A 21,870-nucleotide genomic window follows, 5' to 3' on the forward strand; every position below is an offset into this window, starting at 1 on the left:
ATCACATCGGATTAACCATCTCTTCACCAGCACAAAAGGCTCATCTCCAAGAACGGCCTTTGCGTTTTGTCCAGATTTACGATATTTAAGGCACGTAGCGCAACACGGGCACAGACCTCGTGCCAGGCTGTAACGCACGGCCTGAGGCCAGTCCGTGAGGCCACCGCAGCTCTGCCCGGCAGGCGCCTGCCGCGGCCTGCCACACACGTTTTACAGCCGTTAAAAAACGGGCAATTGCGTAAGGGCAAGCACAGCAGCGACCCCGCACCACGGGAGAGGGCCCGGCCGGCCTGCCTGAGGCCGCTGCCGCAGCTGTGGCTGCAGCAGCGGCGGCGGCAGCAACAGCTGGGAGCGAAGGCCGGCAGAGCGACGACGAGAAGGATTTATCCCCCCGCCATTTCCCCTCCCCGGGGGCGGGGCCGGTGCTGACATGGCGGGGGCCCGGGCGGGAGCCTGGCCCGGCGGTCACGTGGTGCCTTTGCCGCGCCGCGCGCGCTCCCTCCCTCTCCTCCCCCCCTTCCCCTCCCCTCCGCGTTCTCTCCTGTGGGTGGCGCGGGGCCGGGAGGCCTGCACAATCCCAGGGTGCTGTGCGCGGCGTGGGCTCCGCCATCCCGCTGGGAGAGACGGTCTGTGCCGGGGCCCTGCCAGCGAGACGCTGCACGGAGCGAGCGAGCGAGGGAGAGGGGAGAGCGCGAGCCCCGCCGCCGCCGCCAAACGGACATGTCCGCGCGGAGCCCCTGAGCGGGACCGAGCCGCCCCTCCTCCCCTCCCCTCCTTCCCTCCCCCGCGCGGACGCCCGCATCAGCCGCCGCCAACATGGAGGCCGTGAACGCCTTCAACCAGGAGGTGGGAGCCGGGGAGCGGGGGAGGGGAACGCGGCGGGGCGCAGCGCAGCGGGGCGCGGCGGGGGTCAGGCGAGCCGCCATCGCCCCCTTTCCCCCCGTCCCCGTCCCCGCGCGCCGCTTCCGGCTCTGGGGCGCGCGGGCCCGGCCGGAGGCCTGCGGCGGGCAGCGCCCGGCCGGAGGCCTCCTCCTCCTCCTCGCGGCCCGAGGGGGCGGCGGGGGGGGAAGGTCGGGTCTCCTGAGTAAGATGGAGGCGAGGAGGGTCGGGGCTGCCCGCGCTGGAGTTGCCGCGGCCTGAAGCGCTTCCCGAGCGACGCTTCAACGCACGGGCCGGGGAGGGGGAGGGGGAGAGGGCTGAGGGGATCCTCGCCGCCTCCCCGCCGCACACGCGCGCACCGCTTTGCTCCTCGCCCCGCTCGAGAGTGACAGAGTTGCAAGGCGTTTCCACTACGTGCGCCTTGATAAGGGGGGGGGGGGGGGAGCGGCGTTTCGGGAGCGCGAGGCACTTTATTTCCTAGCAGTGGTTTGGCGAGAGACCTGCCATGTGAACGGACAGCAAATAGGATAGGCTAGAGGTTGAATAGAGAGAGGGAAATCTGCGAGGGCCCTTGTAGCTCGGTGTAGCAACGACGGCTGGGGATGGGGCTAGGGGATCTATCCCAACACTAGGGAAGTGGGAAAGTGGAGGGCATTCGGCCTCCTTCTGTGTTACGTGGAAGGTCCCCGTGTTCTGATGATGTTTGTGGTACCATGGACACCCAGTCAGAATTCGAGACAGAGCAGACAATGAATATTTTTTCGTATTATATGACAAAATACTCTAATCTGTACTTTCTAAAGTTTTTATCACATAATTTAAAATGATTCTTGGATTAGATACAGCCCCGCTTCAGGCTGGTAATTTGACTTTTGCAGATCATTACTGGACTATAGAACATGCACATTGTCATTGCAGGTAATCAGTTAAAGCTAAAATAGAACCTATTCCAGAATGTTTAATGCATTTTGAAGGTTAGGTTGCTGTGCGTGTTTGCTGAACAGAAACAGGAAAAATGGCAGACTACTCTCATGTGACGAAGTCATACTGTGTAAAGTTCACTCCCTGCAACTGCTTGTCAGTTGCGCTAGAGGATCACAACCAGCACAACTGAAAATCTACTCATCCTTAACTAAATTGTAAAAGTACAAAGTGAAATGTAGGTAGCAAACTCTTCTCATTTACTTTTTTTATTTGTCCCTTTTACGGGTGTGTGTTATGCTGCTTTGAACCAGTACATGTAAGGGTACAAAGCATCCTTCCTGAGTACATTAGAGTTGAATGGCATGTGCACTGCATTTTCAATTTTCCTAAAAACAGAGGACAAATATATTCTTACCTGACTAAATAGAAGTTCTGGCAGGTGATTGCTTCCACTTCATTCATTTCAACATGTTGCTCCCTGATAAGACTTAATTGTACGGACGGTGCTTAGTGTTTTTCATACAACAAAAAATATTTTTTTGCTGACCCAGTTGTTAAAGTATATGTGACTTTAGACCAACAACAGTGTGTCTTGGTATCCTAAGTCTAGCCACAGTTTTAGAAAAAGGCATGTTTTAACTCTTATATCTTCCTCAGACATGGTAAAAACCTGATGCTTTTGTCTGACACAGTCAGAAATAGTGTGTGAAATTCTGATAACCGTATGCTGAAACATGGTATTAAAACATGGAATTTCATTTGAACACCAGTTATGAGGAAGAAAACTGTACTTGCTAAAATCTCTTCTGTGCATTCATTTGTACATATGGGTAGTTCCATAGGACTATTTATGCATAAAGTTAGCATGTTCATAAATTCATGTTTTGGGTCTTTTGTGTAATTTCTGTGTTGATCGTAGGTATGTATATGATATTAGATAATGACATAAAGTCTAGTTCTTAAATTGCCCTCTGAACTTCCCAGTGTTTGTTGTCTAAAGCTGTGCACGCGAAACGATACATACTAAAGTTTCAAACATCTCAGACTTCTTTGATGAGGGGAAAATTTACAGTCAAATATTGTTAAATTTCTGGTCTTTCTCAATGAAAGTGGAAAAAGTCAAAGAGCTGTTTGGCAAAGGGTCTCAGTGTTATTCACAGAATGATGGGAAAGTGAGTGTATGAGAAGAACTGTAGTGAGGTGGGCAGAGGAATCAGCCGTCTTCTCTCGTTTTCTCCTGCGTAGAGGTTGTAGGGACTACAGAGGTATACCAGTCTCTGCTTCACTGAGTAGTTAATTATTTTATTGATAATAGAATAGCTTCAACAAAGAAGATCAAGGTTATCCCAAAATACGCTGTGGGTCAAGAATTCCTGAACTTACTGGCCAAAATAGCACCATTATACAATACCATTGTAGAAAGAGAATTGTGGTTTTATAATGACAACTTTAACTGAAGCAACCATGAATTTTGCGCTGGACTTCCTATGTATGCTAGAGGTGATCTGTTTCCAGCTTTACTGCCCCTTCTTGTGTAGAAGGAGAGGCTGCTAGCTCTTTGCCAGTCTACATGTGAGAGGAGATGCTATTCATTGCATTAGGTAGTTGTATGATCATTTGGGATCTATTGAGCTACTTGATTACAGTGATTTCTTGAATGGGGGGAGACCCAAGTTCAAATCACTGCTGTAAATTAGACATCCTCCAATCTATTAGATTGGTATCCTCTTTTCAGAAAAAGAAAGCTTAGGGAGGAAGAGAAAAGCACCAGCAGCATTACATTTATGCAAGTTGTTTTGATTGAAATTGTTCACCCAGTTCAGTACAAATCATTAATAGTTTTGGTTGCCTTAGGTTCCAGTTTCACTCAGAAGTTCAATTTCTGTCCTTTGGGTTATAGGCTTCTGACGGCTTATGATTACGTTGCAGTGAAGTAACAAGTTTCTGCTTGTCAGATAATTGTGATAACTATGTGATCTTAACTGCCCATCTGAATTGTGAGGTAAAACTTAAATATAGAGGTTTGAGCTAACGTGTTGCACTTGGCAATTGTGGTAAGCTAGGGAAGAACACTTAGAGTCAATTCCTTTGGCACTGCTGGTGGGTGGTGACTTACACGGGTTGCGTAATTTGATCATGTTTGATTGTGTTGCCCATACCCTTAATCCTTCCTCTGTATCTGTATTTTGAAAGTAAGTTTACTGGTTAATTTGTCTCTTTAAAGTTTTCGTTTTTCTAGAGAAGTAAGTATGTGTTTGGTATTGTTTTTGTTTGTTTTTTTGGTTTTGGGGTCGTTTTGGGGTCGTTTTTGGTGTTTTTTGCCTTTTTTTTTTTTTTTTTTAAGTCCAGTTGCAGTCTAAGCAAATACTACCAAGTGAATAGGTGGGACTTGACAGTTATATAAAATGGTATCTTTTTCCCTGAGAAAACTAGTTTAAACTCTGTCCTGGAAGAATTAGTTGGAATTCATGCATTGTTTGGTGTATATGGTTTGTCATATTAATAGTACGGTGTAAGTAAATCACAAAAGGTAACTTGATAATGGTGCAAAACTTAGATATGTTTTCAAAAAAACAAGCTTTAAAAAAAACACATTTGCTGTGGTTTGTAGAATTTGTAACCCTTGCCATGTTTTAATTTAGGGGATATGTGTTTCATTTTCTTTAGTTTGGAAAACTTGAGAGATAGCTTACTAGTTATAAAAGTTAGATACCAGAAATAGAGATTTCCATGCACTTCTTCCTACTGGAAGTAGAATAAAGCCAACTTTACTCTGTTGTAATTTTATATTTGTATTGAGTAATGCAGTATATTCATTTAACTGTGTGTCTCAGGTAGGTAATAAGTGCTCTGTACTGCTAAAACGGTGATATCCCCCTTCAGTGTCCCTAGTTCACAGAGTAGATATTTTTGGGATATTTCTTTCAAGTTACAACTGCAGCTTGTTCCTTTACTATTTTTCCATATTCAGTAAACCAGGCAATTGTATTTTGATCTAGTATAGCAGTCTTATGCTAATGGTAGAGTTCATTTTGTAGTTTGCATGCTCTATTATAATCTCCTTTCCCTCCCCCAATCCTTTTCTTTTTCATTCTGTTGTTGCCAGCAAGCTTTATCTCCTTTGGAGAAAGTAGCATTCACAGGTTTTAACTTTGATAATTGAAACACGGGTAATCTTTATTCTCTGTTGCTCCCTGTTCTTCCCCCACCTCACCCCAAGTCCTATAAATAGAGTTTGGCAGGATATCCTTCACAGTAGTTCTCCAGCAGTTTACTGAAACTTGTGAATCCCCCTTAGTTTTCCTCTGGCAAAGCAGCAAGGACACAACTACCAATATTTGTGGTTGGAGGAAAGACTAACCATCACCATCTTCTGTGTGTTCTGGCACCCTTTGTCTCCTTTGGAAAACAGTGAAAGCTGCTACCTGTTACTGCTGCCTAAAACATTTCCCATATTCCAGTAGGTGCAGTAGGGTGTATTTTTAAGTGATTGCTGCCTCCTACATATCCTGGGAGAGTGCTTAAGCAGCAGTTCAAATGTTATTTGGATGGTGTAGAGGGGGAAGGATGAGAGAATGCCATTAGAGTTTTATATGGAATTTAGTCTCTTATTTACTCTGTGCCCAAGACTGAAATCATTGCAGAAGTAATGTGCACTTCTTTTGTGAAGGAAGTTGCTTTGTTTGCTTTTATGACCTCTTTGCAGTAACTGAAAGAGCAGCATCACTATGATCCTGAAAGAGCTCTGTCTTTTTCTTCTGGGCTAGCAAAACTGTTTCCAGAAATGTGGAAAGTTGCGATGTCTTATTAGAGACTCTTGGTAGGAGAAGAAATGAGATGAACAGCTTTTCAGAAAACATACAAGACTTTTGAGCATAGAAATAAATACATTGATCCTAAGAGGCAGATAAGTTTCAAAAAGTTATGCTACCATTTTTATTTGAGTGTTTTTGTAAAGATGTTTCTCCCCAGTGATTCTGATTTTGTGAATAGTCTTTTTAGGCAATAGAAATAGCTTAGCGGATGAAGTATTATTTTGCTTGATTGCCTGGAGTTCATATCTGGTCAAATTTAAATCTTACTTTATTTTGCAAAGAATGTAGCCTGACAGCCATGAATTTTATGATAGTCTCTTACCTTCAGCAGCTCCTTATATTTGATATGCTTCACAGCTCATTCAAGAGTTTAAAACTTACATTGATCCTCTGGGACGTAGCTGAGCGACAGAAGTTTGGTAGACATCATTACCTTTCTCCTTTTCTTAGAAGCTTAAGGAAGAATGGAGACCTGAAGAGGAAAGTAATTAATGGGTTTTATAGGGGAGGGAAAATATATCCAACTAATAGATTGTCTCTGTAGCCATGTGTATTTTTTAAAACCTCTGACCTTTTAAAGATCTGATTTTGCATTAATAGTAATGGTGCTTTGTTAACAAAATAGTATGATATGTGTACTTGTTAGTCACATCTATCATCCTTCTTTTTCTTTAAGTACGTGAACAAGTAGCTACAATTAATTATGTATGGGTGACTTGTAGTTTGGCTGCCTTGGGTGATTTTTAAATGCATAAATAAAATATATTCCAAAAATAATGAATGAATACTGACTCCAGGTAGTGACCCAGAGTACTGACTGTGCCATCTGTGTGTGTAAAGCCTGCTTAGAGAAATGTTCTTGGACACGTTAAACTTGTTAAAGTTATTGAGGGCTTGTTCGACTACTCTGTGAAAGTTGGAGAAGACAGGTTGAATGAGAGTATTGTAACAATGGCCTGTTTGATATCAACTAATCACTAAACACTAGATTTCTTTCAGTAGATCATGCGTCTGTGCTCCCTCTTTTCTGTGGATATTATAAGTATATAAAACTGAGCTGTGCATCTTTATTTGTAAACAAAGATGCATCTTTATTGCAAAGAGACTTCAGCAGAAGAGCAAAACTAGGGAAGTCGCTTCAGGACTTAAAAGGTAGTTTTATTTTCCCTTTTTACCTTTCCTACTATGTTATTTCATACTGAAAACAGGTAAGTGACCTAAGATCATACTTAAGACACAGCAAGACCCCTGGTCTTTTCTCTTCTGCCCTAGAGGCTTATTCCTGGGTGATACTGTTTCACTTCTTTCCAAGTAGTTATAGGCTTGGAAAGTGCTAGAGCTGGATTTTTCCCTGACCTCGTGTCTTATATTTTTTCCCTGGTGCCTCATTCCCTCTCCGGGGGCCTGCACCTATCACTGCCTGGTTTTGATTTTCCTGTAATGATGTCCGTAACAAAAAGAAGCTGACAGGATTCCCACATTTCGCCTTGCTCTTGTTTCTAAGCATGCTGTGCCCCGACATGCTGTCTCCTTAGGGTTCTAAGGCAAGGCTGTGGGTAGAAGGAAAATAGCCGTTCTGCCCTTTGCTTCAAAACCCCATGGTTCTCATGCTTCTATGTAAAATAGACTCTCTAAAGGAGTAAACTACAGAATGGCAAAACGAAAAGTTTGCTTCTGGGAAGACTGAAGGTTATCATCCCATTCCTTCTCCTGCTGCCCACCCCTCCCAGAATACCTTACCTGGGGCTTGAATATGAATTTGGACAGGTTCTACAGTTTGAGGTGGAAAACCTGTTCTCTTACTTCATCTCCTGCCACTTGCTCTCTACGGTACTTCTGCACTTTACTTTGAGTTTTAATTTGGGAGCACTTACTAGCTTGCTCTCAGAATAGCAGGCAATACAGTTAGTGTTCCTGATGCTATCCGGTAAGATTTAAAAAGTGGCTCCTCTTTGTTGTGAAGTTATTAAGCCTGAAAATGAGCGGGTGATTCTTCCACTTCTGAGGTTTTTGGCGTTATAAATTTTTTTGTTCTCTGCTTCCATATTGCTGCCAAAAGTATGCAGGAATAGTCTTGAATCATTGTTTTGTATTGTGGCTTGAGTTTAGTAGGCAGCTTTGTACTTTCTCTTTTTTTGCTGTACATAGGTTGATACAGCAGTGACAAAGAAGAGATTCCTTTTTAAAGACATGGTGTTCCCCCAGTGCTGCCGCATTACATAGGCTTTCATATATAAGGAGGGAGGTTCCAGAAATGTGTTTCAAAGTTCTTAAATTGAAATTGTATGCTATGCTAGAGCTTGTGTAAAGTAGAAGTGCATTTTTTCATATTACTTTGAACATCTAAGACTGTTGTACCTAAAATAGTAAAGGTTCCTTTTCATAACATTTTGTGGCTAAACCTTTTTACTAGTTTTTCTACATTATTTTTCCCTAGTGTATGAAAGGATCCACATAGACAACAGGAGAGAATTCTTTTTAAAATACTGAAATTATCAGAACTGAATAAAGAAGCAAGTCTTGAATAGTCCTTAGGTTAGTTAGTCCTTACTTACAAAGGCTATTTCACTTCATCTCTTTTCCCCTGCTCTCTCTTGCCCTACTGTGCTCCCCATCCTAGTAAACAGGGCTTTCTTTTGTTGCTCAGTGCTGAACCCCACTTTTTCTCAGTGTCTTAACTTGATAGCTAGGGTAGTGTTTATTGGTAAAGGAGTGGTTTGGGGGGCAGTAGACAGCAGAAATAGGAGTTTGGATCCACCTTCACTTATTTCATTAACCAGTGGTGTCCCTAGGTGGGGAAGGGCGGTAGGGAGCAACTGTGAAGCTGTTTGTTTTTTCCAGACATCCAGTTATGGTCAGTAAGAACGTGGTGGTAGAGAGAAGTCGTTTCCTAGCAGGGCAAGCTTTACAGGGCAGAGCATTCCAGGGAAAGACTCCTTTCCCTGTGAAGAAGTAGGTTGAAAAAGTTCTCAAGCTGCAAGTTATTGTTGCCTTTGCTACATCTTTCAAAATTTTTTTAGGTAAAGTGTAGCTTTTTGCATCTACTTTGCTTCTTTAGCTGGTTCTGATGCCCTTTGATAAATCAGATATCTTTCAGTATTATTGAAAGGACACTTCTGAAAATAGGCTTTTTTTGCATATATTGATTTGGGAAATGTATGTACATGAAAGAGGACACAAGTCTAGGTGAATATATGCAGATGTGAAATACATAGAGGTAGTCTTACTGAAAAATTCTCCAATCTGATGCTGAAATTTCATGAGGAACTACTAAGATTGTTAAATTTTTAGATTTGCCTTTTTCTTCTTTAAGACGTTTTTTACACCTGTAACCATGATACTGAAAATTAAATAAAAGTCATCTTTAAAATAGTTATTTGCTATTCTAAAAAGCTTATGAAAATTTAAAAAGACAAGTTTTTGATTTTTTTTTTTTGTTGTTGTGCTATTCCAGAAAATAGCAATAGGGTTGTGTGTGATGAGAGGGCAGAATATATCTATATATGTATAAATATAGATATTCCAAATGTATTTGCATTTTGGTTTGATGCGTGTTTTAGCGATAGCTCATTCTGAGCTTTACTCCCTGGAAATATCTGCATGTACTGACCTCATTGCTTTTACTGTGTTTTTGTTGCTGTTGTCCAGAGTGCTGTCTGTAACAGCAAAGGAGCAATTTACAATGATCTGCTCAGTCCTCTTCTTCCAAAGCTCTTGTTTATTTGTGGCTTATTAGCCTCCGTTCCAGCCTCTCGTGTTCTTTAATTAATGGCTTCTCCAAGCTACCATATTGTTTATTGCATCCTCACTTGCTACTTCGGTGCATCTAGCTGAATTCCCTTCTTCCCGCCCTCTGGCAGTTTGTTGCTCCTTGGGTTCTTTTATTCCCCTGTTGTTACATCATTCTTGGGATGCCTTCTTTTCAGGCACTTTTTTTACCATCTTCTGTCCAGTTACGAGTTCTCCCAGATTCCTGGTTCTTTTCAGTTGTGTTCCTGAAGTTCAAATGCTGAAGCTCTACCTTGACACTGCCGCCTTTGTTCTTGCGGTATGGGACCAGCTCCTTTTTCTACAGGGCCAGGTGCTTCTTGGTGTGCAATGGAAAGAATGTGGTGTCTTTCATGTAATGCTGGCCCATTCTTTCCCTGATCCATCTCATTTTTCAGGCCTTCTGTTGGTTTGTTAACTTCTTCTTTTTTTCTGTCTGTCATTACCTCTTAAACAGATTTTCCAGTTTTAATGTTAGCATTGACTTTGTTCATCATGGTTCTTTGCACTTAATCTAAAGAAATACAATTCAAAATTAAAATTATTTTTTTAATGAGTCACGTCATGAACACTTTTCTTCTCCTTTCATCTTTCATCTGACAGATTTTACTTGGCCATACCATGATTTCTGAGTGAGCGGGTATGTTAGCCTGTAGGGTGTATAATGGCTTGAATGGCTTTAAAAATCAAGCATTCTGGCAGTGGAGCTTGCCTTTTGTGGAGATTAGTAATGAGAGGTCATGGTCTTGACTTCATGTTGGTATTGACCAGGATATCTGGCTACCACTGTCTCAAAGGACAGACTTTTTTCATTCATATCTCCTGGAACAGGAGATTTAAGAAAGTGAATTAAGACAGTAATTAAGAAAGTAAATATCTTTTTCCTTACTTTTTATGTTTTATTCGTATAAAGCTTTTGTTTTGGTTCGCTGAAAGTTCTGTTATCACTTTACCTGCCTTTAAGTAGTTGGCTGTATTTTTGTCATCCTGTGCATAAACATATTTACTCTGTTTTTTTTTTTTTCCTTAACTGAGACGGGGATAAACCTGTGCAAGTTGGCTACTTCAGAACTATCTTGGAACTTTAAATTAATAGAAAAATAAGAGATTAGTTTTGATTGGCATCTTACTTTCTATTACACCATCAAAGGAAAATACTTTTATTCTCTTATTTTACTTTAGGCTAAGTTATTTATCACATTTTTGGCTAGTATTCAGGGGCTCTATTTTTTCTGTATTTTATTGTGAAGAGTAAAATCAAATGATGTAATGCAAAACAATTTTTCTATAATTTGTTGGGAAAATTTTAAGGTACAAAAGATTTTGTAAATATAGGAAATACTGAAGATCTCTGTGCTTTTTGGATTACACAAATCATGACAATCTAAGCGTTCTGCCTTTAGTAAGCAATAGCTAAGTAGCTGTTAAGTTTATGGGAAGAACACAAAATAATATTTAAACTACTGGAGCACTGAATCAGTAAGTGGAGTTGTAAGATGGAAGGAGGAGTTAAAAAGCGGTAGTGGAAAGGTACGGCTTCTCTTTCTACTTGGAAGATGGGAAATAAGATTGGAGAAAACAGTCCTGTCAAGCCAAAGTGGATTGTGCTTCCAGTTTTACAGACAGTAGAATAAAAGCATGCACGCTGCAAAATGAAAACATAATGTGGCATATGGTATAATTTTTGCAATTAGTTATTTTACGATGTGAGATTATCACAGCAGGTTATGGGATGTATAGAATTCACTGTAGGCCCAGAGGAAGCAGACTAGTCTGGAAAGTGGTGAAATGTATATGGGATTTTAGTTTCTTCCTGTGTATGCGTGTGCATGCTTATGAGTGCCTGGCTGTAGGGCTGCTGTTTAAAAGCAACCCCCCACCAAAAAAAAATCTCCCATTCCCCTATTGTCTTAAAATGCTGCTACATGAAGCCAAGTGCAGCGAGGACATTGCCCCGTTTCATTGGTGCTGGGGACTTGAGAGGCTAGTGCTCTGTTTCCTCCCCTTTCTGTGCCCACGTGGGTGTTTTACCAGCTCTGATGGTGTTTTCTTAGAAATGTCTGGACATTTCTTCAAAACTGGACATTTCTGTTCAAAACTCTGTGGAAGTATTTTGTAATAGAATTCCTCACGTGGGAGATGTAAGTTGTGGTGATGCCACTTGTGAATATGAAGTTTGGATTTTTTTTTTCCCCACTTAGATTCATGCTCGTATTTGAAGAACCTACTTATCCTACCTGTATTCTATATGTTTTGAATACAGAATATGCTTTCTGTGAATTCAGACCTGAATTTTTTTATTGAGTATTTTAATTAGTACTTATGATTCCCTTTTTGTTCTTAATGGTTTTAGCAGAACAATGCTCTTCCTAACTTCTGGTATAATTAAAACTCTGTGAAATAGCATACATGGGCTATGTTTAAAGAAACTAGATTGTAATGAATCCTGTAAGTCAGGTTCACAGAATGCCTCAAATTGTCATTCTTAAAGACTAGTCACTTTTGAAAACTTTGGCCTTAAGGAATTAACCTTTCCACTGGTGACATTGGTATGGAAAATAGTTCAGAGGATTCTCCAAAACAATTGATACAGTTAATTTTAATAGTAACATGGTATGTTCATAGCAAACTAAATAGTAAATATCTCCATTAAAGACATTTGCAATGCCTGTATATGGCAGGATAATTTGAAAACTTAGTATTGATTTGGTCATCTGGATGGATAAAAGTTTGCAGTAACACTTGTATGCAAGCTAACTAAAGGCATATACCAGTCTTGATGTCTGTAGGGCCATCTTATTTCTTTTTGTTAAACAGATACTCAGGCTAATTTAAGTCAAACTACACTTTATTCTGCTTTATATTGTTTCTTTAAAATGGTGACTTCCTAAACCATAACTTAGCAGATACCTGTTGTTAGACATAAATGGAACTTTGACAGCAGCCTTATCAAAAGCTTGTAAATGGGTGAACGTGGGTTAGTTCACATGGAAAACAGCTTTGAACATTACTTAGAAAGCTCTGCCTGTTAGTCCCTTCGTTTCAAGGGCCAGCACTGAGGAGTAGTGTGGAATGTCAGTAACAGTTGTCTGAAATACTGTCTTTTTGTTTAATTGCTCAAACTTCAGAATAGATTTTTAATATTTCTTGTTTTCTTTGTTTAGCTCTTTTCACTCATGGAGATGAAACCTCCTATTTCCCGAGCAAAAATGATTCTCATCACAAAAGCTGCCATTAAAGCTATTAAGGTAACGTACAATAAAACAAAAATGAAACCGTAATAGTAGCAATATTTTTATTATTTTACATCTGAGGTAAACGCATCTCTGGATTTTCCAGTCTCCGTAGCTTCATGGGTGTTTTATTCTAGTTGACTTTAAGAATGTTATGTAGAAACAAGTGGGTGGTGAACATCGTCTTTTGATTTTAGTCTAGAAGCATAATGACAGCTTGATTTTTGAATCATTGCTTTCTAATGCTATACCCACTGTGGTGTTGTGATTTCTATTTGACAAAATATAAAATGTTGCAGCATGCAACTGCACCTCATCATATTAGAGGTCTTTCTTAGAAAGTAAACCCCCAAAGTTGTCACTAATGCCCTGAAAGCAGTTTCTTTTGTGTACACACTGAAACACTTCTAACAGAAAGAATGACTTGTCCCAGTCCATTCCCTCCATGAAATCTTTTTCTCAATGCTTGATTAACTGTGCACTGTTTCTTTCTAGAACATGAGTGCAATATTGTGTTTGTAGTCCTTCCTAACTGGTAGTAAGCACAAAGAACTAAAAAATTTCTAAAGCAATGCAGCAGTGTCAAGTAGATGATGAATTAATCTATCTATTTCTTTTTCAGCTCTACAAGCATGTTGTCCAGATTGTAGAGAAGTTTATCAAAAAGGTAAAAATAAACAAATAAAATCTACAGATAAGATATTCACTGCCTTTGCCAATAGATATTATTAATAATGCTAGTTAATAGCAAAAAAAGGCCATGGTTATTTAGGAATTGAGGGAGGAATCCTGGTTTGTTAGAATTTTACACATTTGCATAGCTTTTTGACCGAATTGAAAGCTTTTTTAAGTTAAGATTCTTAAACTTTTTCTTACATATTTGCCATTTTAACTCATTAATGAAGCCCCATACCGATTTCTTCTTAATTAGGATAAAATTGAGTCTGACAACTTTTTGTAGAAATTTGCATGTGAACAGGGTATTACAGTTCACTTTTTCTTGTCCTTAAATAATAGCAGTGTGTTAACAACTATTGCTCCCTTTTGAATGTATTTAAATATTTGTTTCCATATAAAAGATGGTAAAATTTGTTTCAAAACAGAATTTTTTTTGTTGGCGTTGCCATAAATACTAGATCTGTGGATCAGTGGGGAATACATCATGCTATTTGATATTATGCTGGACATAGTCTTCTCTGGAGTCTTTATAGTTCTAGAGATAAATTAAAATTGTTTTGTTCTATCAAGTATGCTGTAAGTATAGAGAGCATATTTTCTTGGAGAGCTAAGGCAAATGCATGTTACCTTATTAGTTTCACTGCATAATGGAGAATTATTTTGTTTTCAGTGCAAACCAGAATATAAAGTCCCTGGATTGTATGTCATTGATTCTATTGTTCGTCAGTCTCGTCACCAGTTTGGAACGGACAAAGATGTTTTTGGGCCAAGATTCTCTAAAAATATTACCGCAACATTCCAGTATTTGTATCTCTGTCCATCTGAAGACAAGGTATAACTATAATTTATCAAGTGTTGTTGTGAATTGATAACAGCATTACTTTGGTGTTTTCGCTTGTGAAAGCTAATTTGATGAGTCTCTGTCAATTGTAGTGTATGTTACTATATGAGATGATAAAACATGCAGAGAAGGATTATTAAAGGTGTTACTTAAGTGCTGTTCTAGCTATAAAATTACTTTGTGTAACTTAATCATTGTTGTTCTGCATGCAGACATTTGAATGTTTTGTGACTATGCTAAAACCTTTTTCTTCTTGAGGAAAACTTACTATGGAAGGTGGTGTCTCTTCCCCACAAAATGAAGAAAGTGTAGGAGAAGTGCCAATGTTAGTACTGCCAGTGGCAGTAAAGATTCTGCTCCCAGACCTTTTCTAACAGAATTGTGATCTTGATTTCTCCAGCCTTTGCAAATCCAACAATTTCATTGCCACTCTCTGTTGTCAAGACTTAAGGCCTCATTTTTCTTACTTTCGCCCTACTTGCTGAAAGAGCAGAACCTCAGAAAGTATCCTGAATTGATGATGGTCCCAGTTGCTACCAATAGAAGAAGTTTTTTATGCCCTAAGTTGGAATAATTTCAAAAGACTCCCAAGAAAAGTATGTTTTAGGAGTTGCCAAGTGGTTTCCAGAAAATTACCTACTCACCTGTTTTCATAGCTGCAGTCCTTTAAGAGTAAAATACATTCCTCCTAACTGATTTAACAGCTTTTGAAAGGCTTTGCTGCTCTGCAGTTTCTTATATGAAACCTGCAGACCTTTAGACCTTAAGTCTGATACTTCAAAACTTCATGGTAGTACTCTTGCAAAATGGAGCAGGCCCTTCTTGTTTCTCTCTTTGTGGTTGCCATTTTGTTGACCTAAATGGATTAGACTATCCATCTCCTTTGTAGAACTACCTGATATCTCATTGCAAAATTAATTTTAAGATCCTTTCCACTAGGGAAGTAATACTATTTGTAGTGTGCTTACTTTATTGAATTGCCGGTACATAAACAACAAACAGCTCTGCAGTTATAAAATACCTATATCAAAAGTTATCTGATATCAAAAGAGAATGATGTATATCATTTTTAACAATCTTTCTGTGAGGTTAACATGTAACTGAAAACAAGAATATTAAATTTACTCATTTTTGGCCTTCATTTTACTTTCCAGTCTTTCAGGGAGCTAACAGTTAGAGGTTCTAATTTAATCTTACTGCAATAATCAGAATATTTTCCACACGCTTTCCTGATCTTTCAAATAATGATGGAGATGGGTTTTCTGGTGTCAGTGCAGAATTGACTGGATTAGTAGAAAAAACTTAAAGCAAACAGTTTTTCCCCAACTTTAAGAAAATGCTAGGGCATTTTCTGTTATAATTGCCCCTCTGTTAATCAGGCTTTTCCAGCTTGTCTTCCTTTTCTTTATCTTCCCTGCTGCATTTGTTTGTTTCACTCCTTTATGACCCTCTGTGAAGAAGTGGTGGGGATGATTGACTTCCTATATTGTATGTCAAACCTGGGTTTTCTGGTTGGCCAGAACAGCTTAAGAAAAATGGCACAAGAAGCTTTTTACTAAAGGGGATAGCAAAATAAATTGACAGTTTGTATCTTTCCCATATACAATGTCTAGCTGACCTGTGTGACAATACAGGTGGTTGTTTAAAAGGCATGTTTGATTCTGTTAAACTCCAATACTGTTCAACCCTTTCTTCTTAATTACAGAGGATAATTTGGGAGTTTGTGAATTAGAAAAGCTTTATTTAGTGTTGATGCTTCCTTTTGCTTCAACAGAGCAAAATAGTTCGTGTCCTGAACCTTTGGCAGAAAAATGGAGTGTTTAAAATTGAGATCATTCAGCCTCTCCTGGATATGGCAGCGGGAACTAGTACTGCTGCCCCAATGACAGAAAATGCTACTAATAATGAAGGTATGAATGACATTACAGCTTTTACTTATTCTTTTTAAAAGGTGGAATGATATTAGAAGCTTGTTAGCAAACATGAAAAATTTTGTAAGGCACCTACTCACAGTTGCAGCAGTAACATTAATAAACTCAACTTTACTGTCACAATTATGTGGAGCAGCTGAACTCATTCTAGATAAATGCTGATACTCTACTTCCTGTGTGCATCTGGAAGTTGTTCGGGTGTGAATGATCATTTATATCGTATGTATGCATATATACATATATATGTGCATATTTTCTTTAAAAATGACTTTGTCCCCTGTTTAAAAAAAAACAAACAAACACTTGATCTTTTTGTTTGAAATATTTTCTATTCCTTCTCAATTGCATAATTCTCACTTTCTTTTTTTGTTAGAATCTGGAACAGTAAAGCATGATCTTACATGTAAGAGCTTCGCCTTACAGAGAAGGACTTGGTCTGAAGGCGATTGCTGTCAATCTCTTTCAATTTGCAACCCCCAAAATATTTTATATTGGCTTTACAGATCCCTGAGCAGTAAATTTATGCCTGATAGTAGACTTCTATATGGATCACTGGTTGAAAATACTGACCTGAAGAGTAAAGTAATGACTGTCTGCTCACAGTATTTTCACTGACTTACGTGATGCCATGTAAATAGCTGGTAGCGAGGCAGTCGAATTGTGAAGGAGAATATGCATACCACACTTCTCTCTCTTTTTGGAGGGCCTTCTTTTTGAATTTGTACTTTACATCTTAGACTTAGCTTTGGTACCTTCCATATTTATTGCACTGAAGTCTGTTAGAGTAGGACTGGCAAAAAATGTAATGGTGTGAGTGAGCTGTGGTGACAGACAGTGAAATAATGGTGGACAGCAGCATAAGTGAAATCTGCTCTAGCAGTGTTGAGGAAAGCATATCTATTGACATGATTTTTAAACATGGTGGGGCAGGGGAGAAATGTCTTAGCATATAAACTTAAATGCTAACAGGCAGCTATACAATTTCAGTTTGATATGACAGGTGAGTGGCACTATTTTTCCATCTCTGTCTCATCACTAGTAGCTAAAAGATTATGTGCCTTCTGCATGGATTTACATGTACGGAATTACTGATTTCAATGAGATTATGCAAATACACCAGAGGGGATAATTTGGCTTGGAAATAAACATGTTAATGAATAATAATAAATACATTAATGCGTTATGTGAAATATAGAGTCTGTTTCACTTGTAATGCTGCAAAGTCTGTTTAGCCCCAAAAAAAGAGAGAAATGTAAATAGCTTCTCCCTTGAGCAAGCAAATATCCTTCTGAATATATACAGGAAGTAATTTGGGAGTTAAATTATATTTCAAAACAATCACAAGTATCTTTCTGCAGGATTTTTCTGTAGTATTTGACTTCTGGGAAAATATCAACGATTGTCTCTATTTGCTGTATGTCAACACTGCAGTTATTTAAACTGCAAACAGATTAATGGCTTTAAAGAATCTGGTATTGTGAGGCAAGCATATTTGCTTAGTTTTTCAAACTAATATTTCTGTACTGCTTAGTTTTGAATCACAGTAATATTAAAGCACAGTTACTGCAATATGAGTTTTTTAAAACCTTCTTCCCTTGAACTGTTTTATGATATTTCATTAAAATAATTAACTGTATTTGCCAAAGAACAGTTACTTGCTCACAGCATTTAAGAATTGATGTCATTACTGCTAATTTACTTTGTACTAGTGAAATGCTTATTTAAAAAAAAAGTGTTGAAATCTAAACCAAAAAGAATGGGGAAGCTGCTCATGAAGTTAAAGATAATAGCATGTCTTAAAATTTCATCTCAGTTTTAGTAAAGCTCAGTGCAAACAGTCTCTTCCTGGAAGAATTAGTAAAAGCTGATTTTTACTGTAGGGATATTTATCTATCAAATGCAGGTTTGGCTTATGTTTACACAAAAATGGCACGTTGACAGACCTTACCAAAGAAAAGTTGCCATGTATCCTTTGGAATAATTTTTAAAACCTTCATTACCAGACTTTTCAGCAAAAGTTCAGTACTGCTAGAAAATATATTCTCTGTGTCTTCTAAATTTCAAGTGGATTGAAGGAATATGATTATAAAAACTCCAGAGTTTCTTTTAAAATAAACCATTAGATCGCTTATTTGACATACTCATCCAAAAGAACGAGTCCAGATTTTTAAACTTTGCCAATAGAACTAATATAAGGTATTGATATTCCTTGATTAACATTGCTTGAGTAATGTTTTTTTCTCTTAACTGTACAATTGTAGGAAAGTTACAAACGCCAAATTTTGATCTAAAATACCACGCTGGACTAGTTTTCAGAAAGCCTGTTTTTCTTTTTTTTGTGTCTTAGTGTACATAATACACAGATGTGGGCAGCAAATGGAGCAGTTAAAGGAAAAAAGGACAGAATGTGCTCTTGGGGTAGTTCAGATAGGAGTACTGACTGACTTTTGGGGCTGAATATATTATTGTAGATAATTCTTTTGAGAAGGTAGATGTATGCACTGAAGAGTAAGATGAATGTTTTGGAGTAACATAGTGCTTTCTCAATCCCATCAAACTCTCAGGTTCGCCGCCCCCTCCAGCAAAGGTTCCTTCAGAGCCCCCTCAAGTCACTGTTAACTCAGTACCTGCTGTGCCACAGTTGCCCAGTTCTGATGCCTTTGCAGCTGTAGCTCAGTTGTTTCAAACAACACAAGGACAACAGGTAACCTGATTTTATTTGATTCCCTTCTAACTTAATTAGTATGTGAAATACTGAATGAGGGGGAAGAAGATGGAAATAGTATTCCTGATCTGAAGCAAAACAAAAACATCCCTGAAGCCTTGAGTGGGAAACCTGTAAGGGTTAAAATCAGCATTTGAATATTCTGTGACCCTTATATCCAGTAATTATAGTATTTGAGGAAAATTCAGTTACGTATTTGTAAAACATTAGCTCTGAATTGATGCAGTTATGAAATTTCAAGTTTATTTTTTGATACACATAATAAAATGTTTGCAGTGTTGGAATGCTTGAGTACTGTAATCTTGGGATCTGCTGAAGTTTGCCAATGAAGTATTGAAAAATGACTTTTGGTCTTGCTGAAAATTCTCCACCTCAGTAGTTCAGTCAGGTGGTTGTTGATGTTCATCCTGTGCCCCAGTCTGGCTTGATATAAAATTTACATGCTACACCCCTTTTAATACTGGTAGACTCAGACTTGGTGAAGTTTCCCGATCTTTTTATTTCCCTTAAATATGCCATCTTTTCCCCTCAGAAAAAATTGATTTGTGTTTGTGTTGCTATGAATTCAGTTTATTGGTCCTGAATTTCATCAAATAATCTTCTACCCTGGATTGATGTTGTTTAATTGTTCTTAGTTTGTCACAGCTTTCTATACTGGCTTTCGAGGGAAATTTTGTTAATGTACAACAGTTTATCTAGTAAGACTAGTAAACTGAAAGTGATGTGATTGAAAATTGAAGTGATTTGAAAGTGATTCATAATTGTAAACTGGGTAAGCTTGTAATAAAACAATCTATACTAGAATAGACTCATATAATTTTAAGGGGAAACCTTTTCTGGTCTGTGGGAAGAATTCTTTCTGATAGTCTAAAATGAGGAAGGTTAAGCCAGTTAAGTGTATTTGTCTGTCTCCTTTCAAATCTCCATGCCTTTCCACCAAAAGATTCTGTTGCCACAGTGTAAAATTAATTTTATTGTACTGATTCAGCTATTGAATGGGGGAATTACTATTACCCCAGCTATATATTTTTTTAACCCTGTTTTTAAGATTAAACACCTGCCTAATAAACCTTTTAAATTCTGAACAATACTTAAGAGAGGTAGCATTCATGTTAGTTTTTCTGCTTCCAAAAAAAAAAAGATACTGATTCAATATGTATCCTGTAGCTTCAGCAGATTCTTCAGACTTTTCAGCAGCCTCCAAAACCCCAGTCACCGGTCATAGATAACACTGTGATGGCTCAGGTTCAAGCTATTACTGCTCAGTTGAAGACAACAGCAGCACAACCACCAGAACAAAAAGCTGTTTTTGCACCACCTGAGCAAAAAACATCATTTGACAAGGTAAGTCTTAATTTGTTTTTTGTGTTTAACAGCTTAAAACTCAACAGAAGATTGTTTGATGGATGATCTCAATGTCTGCCGTTTGTTAGGAAAAATTGGTGCAAATTTTGTTCCTTGTCTTCTAGTTTGGAGGTTGCTTTCCTGTTCTTTTTCCTCAGGTGTAGACTTCTTGTGCTTTCCAAAGCTGAATAAAATTGGTTTTGAAAAGTTTGGTTAACTTCAGTATTTTCTCTGCTTCTTATCTTTTCTTTAATTCCAGAGCTGCTGCATGAATAGTAAGACATTGCTAATAAGGATATTTTCCTTGCCAACTATATAAAATACTGGAAAAATAGTTGGCTCAATGTAATTTCTTTCAGAAGCTGCTAGATCGATTTGACTATGATGATGAACCGGAAGCAGTGGAAGATTCAAAGAAAGAAGAGTCAGCTCCTTCTCCTTCAATTTCTCAGCCAGCTTTGTAAGTTTTGTGGTCATAATAAAATTGATCCTCCTTGTAACCCAAAGATTTTTAGAACAAAGCTTTGGTTAAAAATCCACATAACTTGAGTGCTTAATTGTTAGAGTCCAAAGTTAAAACGTTGTTAGCAGCTGTTGGGTTTTCTTACTTCAGTATTCCTGTGCAAGTTTGGCATGTTGCATCATTGATTGAGGAATGTGTTTGATAGAAAAAACTCAATTTTGGTTGCAAGATGAGTTTTGTGGTTTTATTGCACAACTGTGTGTCAAGGCATTGTTATTAATCAGCTGGATTGCTTTGCTGGCAGCGGCGAAGATGCTGTTCCGAACGTTGTAGTACTTTTATGTATTAACTATTTTAAAACTTAAAATTGGCTTTGCAGCTTTAAGATCTCAAATGTTAAATGCCCATGCAAACTAACTCAGACCCCTCTTCCCCTTTTGATATGTATTATGATAAAGTCTTTAGTTACATGATCACATACTAGTTTTTTCCACAGGACCTCTCTCTCATTCAGTGCACAGGCTGGATGGTGCTCAATACCTGGGTTAGTCAATATTTCTTTTTTCCCTGCTTCAGTATGTGGCCCCATGTCTTATTTTCTGTATATGCCATCCAAACCCTGCTCTGAAAAACAGAATCAATAACTTTGTCATCAACTTTCTTACTGTGTTCATCACCTTAAACACTATAATGTTCCACAAGTATTAGTTAATTTAAATGCCTTTTAGGTAAATTTGTAGCATCTTCCCTATTATACAGATGGGAACTCGAGTTCAGAAAGATGAGGTAGGTCAAACATGTCCACTGTTTGTGTATTCCCAATTAGAGATCACTGGACTAGGCTTTGCAGCATGTTTATACTCTGTTTATAGTACTCTAAAGCCGTTGTCCTTACTACTTTGTAGTAGCGTCAGATGCCTCTGAAAATTGGATTCCAGTAGTCTTGTTTTGTGCATACAAAATTAGAGATGCTCTCCATGAAAAATTGAGCTGTCCAGAATCATGTAAGAATTGTAGGGCACCTGTATCTCAAAACACTGCACAATTCCATTCACGTCACCATGAAATTCCTTTATCTTCCTGAAATCTTGTTTAGTTTGTTATATGAACAGCATCCTGTAACCAGGTCCTGTTAACTGCACAAACCTCATTAATTCCCTGAGCACTGTCCATTCTGTGTGTTGAATCAGGAAGTGAATGGCATTGCTGTAATCCCTGTGTGATATACATATCCCTTCTCCTCTGCCCTAAACTCCTCCCAGACTCCAA

The 21,870-nt window shown here is 38.7% G+C and overlaps 1 protein-coding gene across 3 annotated transcripts in view; it reads left to right on the forward strand.

Moving 5' to 3' along the window:
• Positions 1–552: 552 nt before the first annotated feature.
• SCAF4 (SR-related CTD associated factor 4) overlaps positions 553–21,870 on the forward strand; it is a 48,669-nt gene continuing 27,351 nt past the window's right edge. Inside the window, exons 1-9 of one of the 3 annotated variants that reach the window (XM_067299304.1) lie at positions 553–846; positions 12,551–12,634; positions 13,242–13,286; positions 13,968–14,129; positions 15,913–16,048; positions 18,634–18,773; positions 19,962–20,138; positions 20,498–20,598; positions 21,098–21,145. In XM_067299304.1, coding sequence (XP_067155405.1) covers positions 817–846; positions 12,551–12,634; positions 13,242–13,286; positions 13,968–14,129; positions 15,913–16,048; positions 18,634–18,773; positions 19,962–20,138; positions 20,498–20,598; positions 21,098–21,145 — 923 coding nt within the window. In that variant the 5' untranslated portion in view covers positions 553–816. The remainder of the gene's footprint in view (positions 847–12,550; positions 12,635–13,241; positions 13,287–13,967; positions 14,130–15,912; positions 16,049–18,633; positions 18,774–19,961; positions 20,139–20,497; positions 20,599–21,097; positions 21,146–21,870) is intronic. The other 2 variants (XM_067299312.1, XM_067299317.1) reach the window with 2 other exon arrangements.

This window comes from Apteryx mantelli, chromosome 1 (assembly GCF_036417845.1).
Source record: "Apteryx mantelli isolate bAptMan1 chromosome 1, bAptMan1.hap1, whole genome shotgun sequence".
Classification (NCBI taxonomy): Eukaryota; Metazoa; Chordata; class Aves; order Apterygiformes; family Apterygidae; genus Apteryx; species Apteryx mantelli.